Raw genomic sequence first — 13,529 nt, 5'->3', positions numbered from 1 at the left:
ATTTAGTGAATGACTTCACCTCCAGTGTGCTCTCTGTCTGCACTGGTCTCAGAACAGTTCGAAATGCTCCTTATTTTCATCCTAACTTCATATAAAGCCTCTGAAAGCAAACTGTTTCAGTTTTTGGATGAATACATTTATTCTCAATATGAAAATGTACAGTAAATATATAGGAATGTATTTACTCAACTTTAGTTTTTTCAACTTTTGAGGGAATAAGGCCCCATTTTCCACATGTAACCCTTAAATGACAGTGTAGAGTCTTGTGAACAGTATTCAGTTGTTTTTAATTCATTTAAATTATGCTTTACATATAGTGAAGCCAAAATACAACGTCCACGCATGTGGACGTGGGGTCGCAAGAGAATAAATCTTGATATTATCAGTCTCCTTGGTGATCATGCTTTGAAATTCGATTAAACTTTCTCGTGCTTGAAACATGTGCAGAGTGCTGTACACACCGAGCTTCAAATCATGTTCGTCAAAGAGACTGCTTTGTCAAGATTTATAGTTAAAAAGGTGATCCGTTTCTCACCTAAAAACAATGGTATCGCTTCAAAAGACATGGATTAAACCACTCAAATCTTATGGATTACTTTTATGTTGCCATTTTGTATTTTTTTGGAGCTTGCATTGCATGGACAAAAACAACTTCTATCTACATGAAATATATTTGTGTTCCACAGAAGACAAAGTGATGTGAGTTTGAGACGGCATAAGTGAGTAAATAATGAGAGAATTCTATTTTTTGGGTGAACTCTTCATTTAAGTGCCTTGCATCTTTTTTAAGACAATGAGGGGACTGACTACAGGTTTGATAATTCAGGATTGCTCCGAGACACTATCCTCCCTGAGATGCTTTGGAGAGACACCATCTGGCTGTTGTTGGAACACCAATCAGAGAGGGTCTCCATTGACACCTGGCTCACGACAACTTGTCGCTGGACAGCTTGCTGCCGTTTGAGAGAGAGGAAATGAGACAATTTTCTAGAGCTGGAGGATCCATGGACCGAGAGCATCCTCTGATGATACTTTGACCTGACTGCTCTGGCAGAGCGGTACAGATCGCCTAAGAAACAATAGCAGATGGGATTGAGGCTGGAGTTAGTGAGGCCCAACCACTGGGCAAAAGGACGAGTCTGCAAAACCCAGTGAGATGGATGGACCTCCTGGTCAATCAGAATATCTGCCACATAGAGTGGGAGCCAGGAGACAGCGAAAAGAAGGACCAAAGTGACCACCACCTTGGCGATCTTCTTGCGCATCTTCAGGCGCGAGGCGTGCATGGCCTGGCTGTGAGGATCAAAGTCAGTGAAATGTTGAGAAGCCCACCAGAGCTTCCTGCCTGTTAGAAAGCTGATGATCAGGTTGAAAGTCACAGGTATACAGTAGAGAGCGACGAAGAGAAGAACATTGTAGGCCTGCTTGAGAGTCGCCTGAGGCCAGAGCTCTCTGCAAATTGGCACTACAATGTCAATCAAGTGGATCTCATCCACCTTGATCATGAAGAGTAAAGGTGCAGAAATCACAGAGGACACCACCCACACGCCCACAATGGTGATGTAGATCTTCTTCTGAGTGAAGTAGGAGAGGGAATTCAGTGGATTGTGAACACTGTAGTATCTGTTAACACTGATGACGGTCAGGCTGAGGACACTGGCTGAAACGGACACAGCCTGGATGAAGGGAACGGCTCGGCACAGGAGGTCTCCATACACCCATGCTGTGTAAATGGTGTGGCCTAGCGTGATGGGCATACAGATGCAAACCACCATCAGGTCACACACTGCCAAGTTGATGAGTAAACTCCGTGTGGCACTGATGCTCTGCATCTTATTACTCTTTTGGCAGGTAAGCATTCGAATGGCCATGAGATTTCCAATGAAGCCCACCACAAATGATAATGAATACATCACAGTGAGAGCGATAGTGGTAGGCTCCTTGATTGTCAACAGTAGCAGTCTCTCCAGTTCTCCACCCTGGTGGAGGAAAAAATCACTCTCGAAGTCCTCCACTTCACGGAGAGAGCCATTCAAGGACAGAAAGGCATTCGAGAGCTGAAGCTCTTTTTTCAGGAAGCTTGTCGTGAAATTCATATTCACTTTGCTCTCTTATAGGTTTGTGAAATGTATGTGAGGTTTCATAGGATGTAGTCTCAGTCAAAAGGCTATTTCAAGCATCCCAGAGGCAATCACTAAAGATCAAGGTATCTTCATCTTCAGACAAATAGAGTTCGGTAATGCAATCCATGATTTAGCCAGCTCCCCTCTAGAAAAATCAACATGTCACATTAGCATGTTAATTAATTTGATGATATAACATCTAAGCAACTGCATTAAAAACAGAAGAGAATTTCTAAACGTTCATGCTGGATTTAAATGGTAAGCCTTAAAATTGAAATAAACTATCTGCATAGAACAGTGCTGATCAAAGACAAAAATCACAAATCATATTTGTATTTCTCTTTGCAAACTTCACAATCAATTATTGACTTACTCAAACTCTCAGGATTAAAATATGATTTGCAACCACTTAAACGGAGTAAATTGATAACTGGCTTTAGGAAGTGTGTGTGTGTGTGTGTGTGTGTTACTGTTACATCGTAAATTCAGTAGTATTAGCGATTTCCCCCTCTTACATTTCACGCGTTTATGTCTATAACTTTTGTCACTTTCTCTTTTGATGCTTCTTTCGTTGATTAAATTAATAAATAGATAATTGTACATATACAAACTGCATTTAAGATCAACACCACTCTGTAGAGCGTCGTGAATAAAACGTAATTTAAGAAAGGTAAATACATACCTACGATGTAGCGAAGTGTTTGTGAAAGGGCAAGGTGCGCGCGCGGGAACTTGTTGTGTTTGCTTCTAAATCTCGAGCTCTTCTGAAGAACTGAGCGGCTGCGGCTCAGAGGAGAATCTCTCTACTGACAGAGGTGATGCGTGTCCGCTGATGTGATTGGAGCAGTTTTCTTATTCACCTCATCTCTCCGCATACTGAGGTGTTGATCACTGGATAATTAAAGAAGCGGATATAGCGGGGAAGGCGTGAAATGAACTGCAAAATGATGTGCGATGTCTGGATAAAATGTACAACCTTTAACTTGTTTTTGTTTTGTTAATTATATCATGTAATGCACTCATAAAAATATTTTAGCCTATTTTTAATATTTATGCATTATGATTTCATAACAACAATTCAACAAATGTATTTCTACATTTAATATTTAATATTTCTAGGTCTAATATTTAACAGAATTAAATTAATAAAACTTAAATTATCAAGTATTTATTTAATCTAATTTTATTAAATATTTCCCAAATAATTTCGATAGAATTCTGTTATAAAATTGAAATGCTTAAATCTTAAAATATGTTTTTGAAGATATGATGTGTTTTTATTTTTTTGTTGATTTATTTGATAAACATCAAATAGTGTGATGAATCCTAAATTTGGCCATTTTGAGATTAGGCACTGGATAGACTGTCTGTCTGTCTGTCTATCTATCTATCATCTGTCCACCCATCCCGTCCGTCCATCCATTCATGTAGATACTGTAGCTGTCTGTCTGATTGTGATGTCTTTATAACCATAAAAACTACTTTTATACATGAAAGTTTGTCTTGACAAATTTACCTATCTAGATATATGAGTAAATGTTGAGTAAATATGGCTGAAAATAAGTTTGAAAAATTTAGCAATTTTGTCTAGCAATTAAATGTTATTATATGAAATTTGATGTGCCATTTTCCATCCTGCTATCAACCGATATCGATATCAGCATCGGCCATTAAAAAAGACCCCAGGCTGCCAGTCGATCACTAGTTGTGATCAAACATATAAGCAATTTAACGATTCATTTTTAATTTTAGCTATGTTTAGCCTACCTGTGGCCTTCAGGTTACAGAGTTGCACTGTCAGCCTCATATGCACTCTCAATCATGTGCGTTGTCTGCCAAAAACTATAAATATGTAGAAAAAAATAATTTTACCACTTGTTACTACATTGATATTTAAAGTTTTGTTATAGTGAGCAAAACTTGCATGTTCTCAAGAGATTTATCCTAATTATTATTATTATTTATTTACTTTTTGAAAAACTGATTGAAGTAATATGAGTTTTATGTATCTGGAATACTTGATTCTGATTGGTCAATCACATGCTGCAGTCAAACATTTTTGTTAAATGACTGCTCAGCTGTACATTTCATTGCTATTACCAATCTCCTTTGGTAGTTTCATGCTGCATCTAACACTCAGCAGTCAATCTCAATCTCTGTTTTGTCACATGATAAAACATTTTCAACTCAAATCAGTATTTCATGTCCATTTATATATGAATGTGGCAAATAAGCCTCTGCTTCATGTCAGGATCCTGATCACCATGTGGGGTTTACTAAACATTATCCAATGCTTATGTATTACCAATGCAGTTCAGTGCTTTCCAGCCTCATGAGCTAACAGCAAACACAAACTGAATAGCCTACATTTTGGGTTCCTTGCAGCAGGGATATGTAATGTTGATGTTTTTTTAGCAATTTCTTTGAATAGTTTCTCAAAAGCATTTACAACCTATTATAAGTTATGACATATTTGATTAGGATGCTATTGTATCCACTTTCCATGTCACTTAGTATATTCTCACCAGATGAGTCTTCAGGAATCTTTTCAAACCTCCCATTTATTCATAGATTCATATGAATATAGAGTTCAGATAAGGCATATCAATACTGACAATCACACCTTTACAGGCAAATAATAATTAACTCAAGAGGATAATCATCTGTATTAAAAGGTGTGTAAATAATAATTCAAAACATACAATAATATAAAACAAAGGCTCACTTCAGATTAATCTTCTCATAGCTCTTTGCCTTACTACAAAGCCTCAGTAAAAATGTTTTTTGGTGATCTCCAAAGAGGAGATATTGAAGTCGTTCGTCACTTGTACTTTAGTGATGGTCTTCAGGTCTTCCACACGATGTTTGTACTGCATGATCTTGGTGTCGTCAAAGTAAACATGGAAGTTTTCATTGTCAGAGTAAATCTCAATCTGTTGAGACACAGGGAATCAATGCTTATTAAATCATCCGCAATCATTATCAAAATCCTGTTGCTTGTGATTCTTTGTCAATAAAGAGTCACAACACATTGTTACCTGGAAAGGCTCATCTACTCCAAAGGGGAAGTTGCTGCACCTCTCCTCCTGTCCCCAGCGGTTTGCCATGAAGGAGTTGCAGATGATATCAGACTCAGAGAAGCGGGGGTTGAAATGGAAGGCTATTCTGTCATCACGGTCACACAGGAAATTAATCTCAAACCTAAGGGACATAAGGGCACATTCACTATAATGAACAAGTCATGCTGGATAATACTGAGTGTGAGACAGCTGGTTGAAGGGTAATCATAACGATACGATGAGGCACTTGCCTTTGAGCATTTCATCATCACTCTTCTGAAAGTAAATTCTAACCAGAAATGCTCAGATTATATTTCCGTCTGTGTCTGTCTTTACATATGAATAATAATTGAACATTATCAGGATGAGTCCTGGGTAAAAATGTTCTGAATCAAATTACATTTTTAATTAATTGCCACATTACTATGTACTAATGTTTCTACAGCCCTACTTCACTGTGGAATTATTTACATTGGGGTTATTCTTTATAAACAACCTGATGAATGAGTCATTTCAAAGGATTTAAGTTATTTGTGTATTGCAGCAGATTCGAGGTGAACTTTCCACTGTGTGGCACTAAAAGCAAGTTTAGTGTTCCCCCAAACAGATTAGGTTTTTAATGTTAATGTTCTATCAAGTTTTAAATCAACAAAATCTACCTACCTAAACCTTAAACCTAAACTTAACAAATGGAGTCATAAAAAGCCAGTGTGAGATAAAAAAAAAACGATGAGGTTTTTAAGGTTAATGCTCTATCGAGTTCTAAATAACAAAAAAACGACGTCCCCGCCTTAAACCTTAAACCTGAACTGACCTAGCAGTCATAAAAAGCAAATGTGAGATGAATGACAGATGATGTTCTACAGATGAGAAAGTTAAGCTCAATCGACAGCATTTGTGGCATAATATTGATTACCATAAAAAATTATTCTGACTTTCCCCTCCTGGGGACATCTGGGTTACAATGAGGCACTTACAATAGAGGTGAAGGGGGGCCAATTTGTGAATGTTAAAATACTCAAAATACTCAATTTTAGCCACAAGACATAAACAATATGCATGTTAACATGATTTTGGTGTGATAAATACACTTACTAACTATTTCTGTGTAAAGTTATAGGCAATTTTACAATTCAGTTGCCATGACAATGTAATGTCAACAAACCCTAAAACTTTAAAATGACTATGACTGTAAAATGACTGTTTAAATGTATGACTTTACAGCTCAAATAATACATGATTTTAACAGTTTTAAAAGAATAATTCATGTCAGTGATTTTATAAAATTAGAAACTTCACATTAAACCCTCCAAAAATTGGCCTCATTCACTTCCACTGTAAGTGCCTAAATGCAACCTTCATTTTTGCTTTTTTGAAGAAAAGGAAGGACGAGTCGAAATTAATATTTGTGGTAATCAACGTGCCACAAATGATGTAGATTGAGCTTAACTTGTATTGAACCAAGAATATTCCTATAAGGTTAATGCTCTATTGAGTTTTAATGAACCAAAACCAACGTCCCCACCCTAAACTTTAAACCAAACCGATAGTGTCGTAAAAGCAATTATGAGATGAAAACACAATTGCTGAAGAAACCACATCATTTTGTCAACTTGTGTGCTCTACTGGACTCCAACCCCAGTCCACTTCTTGAGCTATCGCACAACTCGATCACTTATGCACGCCACAGATTTGAGTCCAATCAAACACTCTCTAGAATGCAACCGACAGGCAAGTAGCAAATCACAGTTGTTGTGTGATGGCTTCTTACTAAAGCCTAATGGCTATTTATGTACAATACGTCCTGCCCAAACTTACTGTTTCAATAGGAAATAAGTCAACACTGAACACAAAACTGTGCTAGTCAAACAATTTCATAGGGTCTTTAAATAAACTATAAATAACTGAGGTCTACTGGTACTGATATTCTCCCTCTCATTGAATAAAAATGATTGAATCGAGCAGGCAGAAAACAAAACGAAAAGATAATTCACAAACAATACTGTTCCATTAAAAAAACTGTAATCCAAGCAGATGACCTTATTACATTTCTTTGGCTACGCCTCTATCTTGCATGGCTCACTGGCTGCTCTCCTAGTCAAATCTGGAGTGATTACAGAGTCTAATTTCTTTTGTAGCTCTTCATGCGAGTACAAAAAAAAAGTCTTATCATAAGTTTCCCATTAGCGCTGCATTGAAAGCTTTCTTGAAACACCCATCCTTTTCCGTTTGCCTAATTGCATTTTGAGGTGGTGAGTGTACTTGTCTATAATTTTGAATTGAGGTTTATTACAAAATCATCTGCCCCAAGGAGGACTTACTTGTTAGGTTCTGCTGGAGTTTCTCCTTTTAGGATGATACTCCATCCTGGACACAGACCATCAGGACAGGAAGCCTCAAACTGAAGCATAAGAAACAACACAAACATCATCACTTTCACTAAACAATACAGAGCATTTAAAGTCCAGAAACCCCAGTGTTGAAGGGCTTAGCATTGTCCAATTATGCCAAGGGCTTCCATTCGGGAATCTCATCTCTGACTTGATCAGGAATTAATAGACTTCTGTTTTACGGCATGGTTATTGCCGATAAAAAAAGAAAGAAAGGAAGGAAGGAAGGAAAGAAAGAGAAAAAAATACAATTCCTAATCAACCAAATCTAATACTATACGTACACCATGCTGAATAAACAGCTTAATTTAGCCTAAGCTGGTTTAAGACGGTCTAGCCAGTCTCTGGTAACCAAAATCCACCTAAAACCATCAAAACTAACCAGTCTGATCAGGCTGGAAGACCAGCAAAGACCAACTAACCATCTTAAGCTAGTTTAAGGCGTTTTTTTATTATATAAGAAATAAAAAGTTATTTATACATTTTTAAACATTATCTGAAAAAATGTATCTGAAAGTATAGTCAAAACTGTACTGTCAAAAATATGATTTGCTCTTAGCATGTATTCTAAGGCCATGCTGTGTTCTATGAAAGCAGTTTTGAGAATAATTAAACTAAAGCATTATGAAGAAACAAGGCTAGCTGGCAGCAAAAATCAGCCAAATGCAGAGAATAATTAAACTCAGCAATGGGTGGAAGAACAAGAGAGAACATCGTCGCTTTGAACGGAGGCGAGACGTCGGTGGACTGTCACTTGTATCCGCAATATCAGTTCAGCTCCATTGGCCAGCACCTGTTTTATCAGTGACTTTGATGTGTTTCTGTGCTGTGCCACATGCTTTATTATCTAGATTATGAGGCACTTTCATAGAGCTTGGTGCCACAGACTGCCTGTGAGGAATGTTTAGGTAACCAGTACGATTGCAATACCTGTCACGCTTCCTGTACTCATCATACCATCCAATGACTGGCTCCAGTTCAGGCACTGAGATCTGGGCTTGATTTAATGCAGCTGCATTGCAACATACAGTATATGAGCATGCTTCAAGCAGCAACCAGAATATGCAACTGGTTCTGAACTGCAAGTACTTGCACATTTGGAGCTGCATATTAAATTGATAATTTAAAAACCCTCTCAAGGAAATCTGCAAGAAAACTGAGCTCATTTATGTTATTTTACAGGTAGTGATGGAATACCCTTTAGATCGAAACTGGGGCTGTTTTAATGTCCCCATTACTTTCAGTGCAGCCACATGGAAAATAATTAAAGCATCATTAGTTTAGCAAGAGGGAGAGAGATAGAGAGAGAGAGAGACTGATGAGCTATGCAGAAGAGTCAGATGCTGCCCTCCTATAAGAGAATTTGTGCATTTTAAAGCAAGTATTTGTCATCTAAAGCTGTGTCTGCAGTAATTATTTAAAAATCACAAACTTCTTTAATATGAAAAACATAAAAAAACACAAACTGCTTTAATCAGAAAAACATATGCACCTTATGCAAACTCTTTCCTTTTAGTGCTCAGGCATAAGCAGTGTATGAGCAAAAAAAGCACTGAAATAATTGGGTTTACACATCAGAATAAACTTGAGCCGATTCTGTTTGCAGTTTAGCAGAGGGTGTTTTCCTTACCCGTAATGTCATCTCGTCAGTGGCAGAGTGTATTGATCAGCTTCCCACTGGATGTGTTTTGGTGCAGAGAGATCATTTAAAGAGAGAAGGACACCACGTGAGGACGAGCTTAGCAGGATCAAAGCTGTTAGATGGGATTTTGTATGAGTTCATCCATAGACAACCCCCTTTATGTAGTGTAGAAATAAAATACAATAGAGATTTGTATTGCAGGGCCATATGGGATGCCAGTGAAACACACACACACACACACACACACACACACACACACACACACACACACACACACACACACACACACACACACACACACACAAATAACATTAGGTCAAAATTACGAGTATTTCAGGTACTTGCAATTTCATGAAGACTTTATCCTGGATTTCACATGTAATGGATATTTTTTTATAGCAATAATGCTGTGCCGTAAGACTTCGGTTAATGAGCCATTACTCTTTATGAAAGATCACTATTGAAATTAATCATGGAATATGTTTTTCAGGCAATGGTGTGTATACATTATCTGGGGGAAGATAATGCGATTTTGATGACTGTGTTTCAGCCATCCGCAACTCCTTTAGGAGAAAATGTCGACATCAGCGGTGAGTGAGAGGTGCCATGTGACGTTTTTGAGGGGTTTTTTCTGTAGCGGTGAGCAATTGGCTGCTGATCCTGGGGATTAAACTACTATCCATGTGGATTTCTGTTTTGACTTTATAGCCTATCATATCTGCCAGCCCTCAGGAATTTCCTGTCTGTGTTTAGACACAATGGCTTACTAAAGCTCAGGCCTGAGTGTAAGGCTCTGCTTACAGCAGCAAAATACTCTGCATTTCTATACCGCCCAGCCTGCTGAAAAGCTTGAACCAGCCAAAGGTGGTTTGCTGGTTTTTGCAGATTTAAGCTGGTCTAGCTGGTCTACCAGCCTGGCCAAGTTGGTCTTCAATCAGTCAATCTTGTCAGCAGGCTGGTTTCACACCCTGAAATAAAGGGCCCAAAACCTCTCTTAAAATCAGAAAACCAGACCAGCCTAACCAGACTGGGAGACTCTCTAAGACAAGAAAAACAGCTTTGGCTGGTTTAAGCTGTTTTTTCAGCAAGCTTCCTCAGCAGCCCATGTGCCCAAATCTTATCTAAAACAAGCAAACCAGACCAACCTAACCAGGACGGGACACCGTCTAACACCAGCAAACCAGCATAGGCTGGTTTAAGAATTTTCCAGCATGCTTGTCTCAACAAACCACATGCCCAAAACTTGTTTAAAATCAGAAAACAAGACCAAACTAACCAGACTGGCAGATCATCTAAGACCAGTAAACCATCTTAGGCTAGTTTAAGCTCTTTTTCAACACACTTGTCTCCACAAATCAAGTTCCCAAAACTTGTCTAAAACCAGCAAACCAGACCAACCTAAGTAGGCTGGAAAAACCATCTAATACCAACAAACCAGCTTTTTTATTAGGTTTGCCTCTTCACGTGTTCAAAATCCATCTAAAATCAGCAAACTAGACCAACCTAACCAAACTATGTGACCATCTAAGACCAGCAAACCATCTTCAGATGGTTTAAGCAGTTTTTTTCCCCCAGAAGATTTGCCTCAACAATTTAAGTGCTCAAAGCCAATCAAAAAGCAGCAAACTAGACCAGCCTAACCAAACTGGGCGACCATCTAAGACCAGCAAACCAGCTTAGGCTGGTTTAAGATGGGTTTTTCCCCTGCAGGATTGCCTCATCAAAACAAGTGCCCAAAGCTAGTCTAAAACCAACTCAACCAGGCTGGGAGACCATCGAAGACCAATTAACCACCGGCTGGTTAATTTTTTTTTTTAGCAGGCTTGCAACTAGTCTACACTGCAGAAAAGAAGAGAGGAGGCAGCAAAATAACTTGACATGCACAACACAGATCAGAGTCCTCAGAAATAAAGAACTAAATGTTCAAAGAAATGGAGCTCTTGAAACTGCCATTAGACTCTTTCAATTTGATAAACAGACGTTTTTGTGTGCTTATGTATGTTGTAAGTGATTTTTAAAACATATTTATTAATTTGCTATTTGTTTTTATGTATTGTCTCCTGCTTTAATTTAGTTTCCTTTAAACTGTGATGCAAAGATAAAATAAACTCACTAACTCAAACTAGTCTAAAACCAACAAACCAGACCAACCTTTCTAAACTGGGAGACCATCTAAGATTAGCAAACCAGCTTAGGCTTGGTTTTTTCTTGTTTTTTTCCCCAACAGGCTTGCCACAAACGTATTTAAAACCACCAAATCAGACCAACCCAACCATCCTGTGAGAACATCTAGATTACATCTAGATTATCCTTTTCAGGCTGGAGACCATACAAGACCAGCAAACCACTTTAGGCTGGTTTATGCGGTTTTTCCTTCAGCAGGTTGCCTCAACAACACTAAAAGCCTGGCAAAAAAAAAAGAAAAAAAAATCATAAAATATCAATGCGGCACTGCCTTATGTAAACTATCACTAAAACTATACATCATGCCAGTGTAAAGCATTGCAGCATATACTGATTATCAAAGGTAATGTAAAAAAAAATATTAAATCAAACAGCTCTTATGATGGAAGACTTCCCTATGGCTTTGGTACACACAATTTCCAAAATTACCATCCACTCTCTGCCAATGAGCATATATTTAATAGTTCAGTTCAGTGTGTGGGTGTGTGTGTGTGTGTGTGTGTGTGTGTGTGTGTGTGGTCCCTAATCCTCTCCAGTTCAGTTTCTCATCAGTTGGCCAGCCAGGCATTTACATGGCTGGCAGCAACACCCTAAATACCCCCCTGCACCCCTGAGATAGAAGGCAAGGACATAGCAGCAGCATTCTGATCACAGTGTGCTGTGATCTCTATGCATGCCAGGGGTTCCGTCCTGCTAGATTACATCTCATATGAGGCTGTGAGGTGCCTTTTGGGTACAAACAGCCTAGACACACACAGAACAATTGGCTTAGAACTGGGTGGGGGTCTTACCAGGGTTGTAATATCATGAACTATCAGCTAAAGCACACAAACGAACTAAAATGACACATTGAGTCTCTTCTAATGTTAGGGGTGTTAGAAGATATAAAACACTGTCTTGTGAAGTCAGCTTTTCGCCTTTTGGAACAACGAAGATGCAAGTATATGAGTCATTTTTAACATAGATAGTATTTACACACACACACACACACACACACACACACACACACACACACACACACACACACACACACACACACACACGTTGTGTTTCCATGTTTTATGGGGACTTTCCATAGACATAATGGTTTTTATACTGTACAAACTTTATATTTTATCCCCTAAACCTAACCCTACCCCTAAACCTAACCCTCACAGAAAACTTTCTGCATTTTTACATTTTCAAAAACATAATTTAGTATGATTTATAAGTTGTTTTCCTCATGGGGACCGACAAAATGTCCCCACAAGGTCAAAAATTTCGGGTTTTACTATCCTTATGGGGACATTTGGTCCCCACAAAGTGATAAATACACGCTCACACACACACACACACACACACACACACACACCCAGACAGATAGGCAGACAGATATAAACAGTATGTAGTCTGACCCCTGGTCTCTTTTGTTCATTTATATTATTTAAAATACATTCTATACAATACTATACAATAATACAGTACATGACCTCTCTGTGTGTCATCAACAGACTCAGAATCCCTTGTTTATCTTGGCATTAAATCCAAAGCTGCCAGTTCCCATACACTCTCTTATCTCAAAAATTACTTGGGACACCTACATCTGCATGGGGTGAAATTACATTCTCCATTCTATTACCATACATGCATTTTTATTGAGAATCTAAATCCTCTGATGTAAAAATCATTACAAATCATTACACAATCATTACACATATCTGTATGTCTACTGACTGCATAAATATTTAGAAGAGGCAGCCTTCATATGTTCAGATGTTTCTTGGCATAATTTTGTGCTTTGTTTACAATTCAACAGATTTGATCATTGTAGATTTGATCACTGTGCATAACCAAGCCTTTATAAAGCATTTATACAAACAGCCAGGAGAGGGCGACAAAGATTGTTTATTATGCATGCATGCCAACAGAAAACAGGCCTGTTGCTATTGGGTGTCGAGCCAAAATACAGTAGTTACCACATATAGACAAATACAGAGAGCGTGATGATAGCGCTTGGTGTTTCATTCCTCAGTCCGTCGATATTTGATAGAATCTCAAAGCAAGAATTCAGTGGAGTTCATTAGAGATTGTCAATACTGACCTTTCAATCATGATGTTCTCAGCTTTCCATTAACCTTTAAAGAAGTTATTG

At 38.2% G+C, this 13,529-nt stretch overlaps 2 protein-coding genes across 2 annotated transcripts; both read right to left on the bottom strand.

The window, feature by feature from the left end:
• Positions 1 to 806: 806 nt before the first annotated feature.
• LOC127648106 (neuropeptide SIFamide receptor-like) lies at positions 807 to 2,096 on the bottom strand. The gene has a single exon (XM_052132713.1). It carries the CDS (start codon positions 2,094 to 2,096, stop codon positions 807 to 809), a length of 1,290 nt encoding a protein of 429 aa, XP_051988673.1.
• Positions 2,097 to 4,648: 2,552 nt separating this feature from the next.
• LOC127647261 (grifin-like) lies at positions 4,649 to 9,285 on the bottom strand. Its single transcript, XM_052131406.1, has 4 exons — positions 9,203 to 9,285; positions 7,504 to 7,583; positions 5,162 to 5,324; positions 4,649 to 5,056 (listed from the first exon to the last, which is right to left on the bottom strand). The coding sequence occupies exons 1-4, from the start codon at positions 9,212 to 9,214 to the stop codon at positions 4,892 to 4,894; spliced, it is 420 nt and encodes a 139-aa protein (XP_051987366.1). The 5' UTR covers positions 9,215 to 9,285; the 3' UTR covers positions 4,649 to 4,891.
• Between the last annotated feature and the right edge of the window lie 4,244 nt (positions 9,286 to 13,529).

Source organism: Xyrauchen texanus, chromosome 8, assembly GCF_025860055.1.
Source record: "Xyrauchen texanus isolate HMW12.3.18 chromosome 8, RBS_HiC_50CHRs, whole genome shotgun sequence".
NCBI classification, from domain to species: domain Eukaryota; kingdom Metazoa; phylum Chordata; class Actinopteri; order Cypriniformes; family Catostomidae; genus Xyrauchen; species Xyrauchen texanus.
The sequence above is the reverse complement of the archived record's forward strand: the minus strand, read 5'-3'. Positions and strand labels throughout refer to the sequence as shown.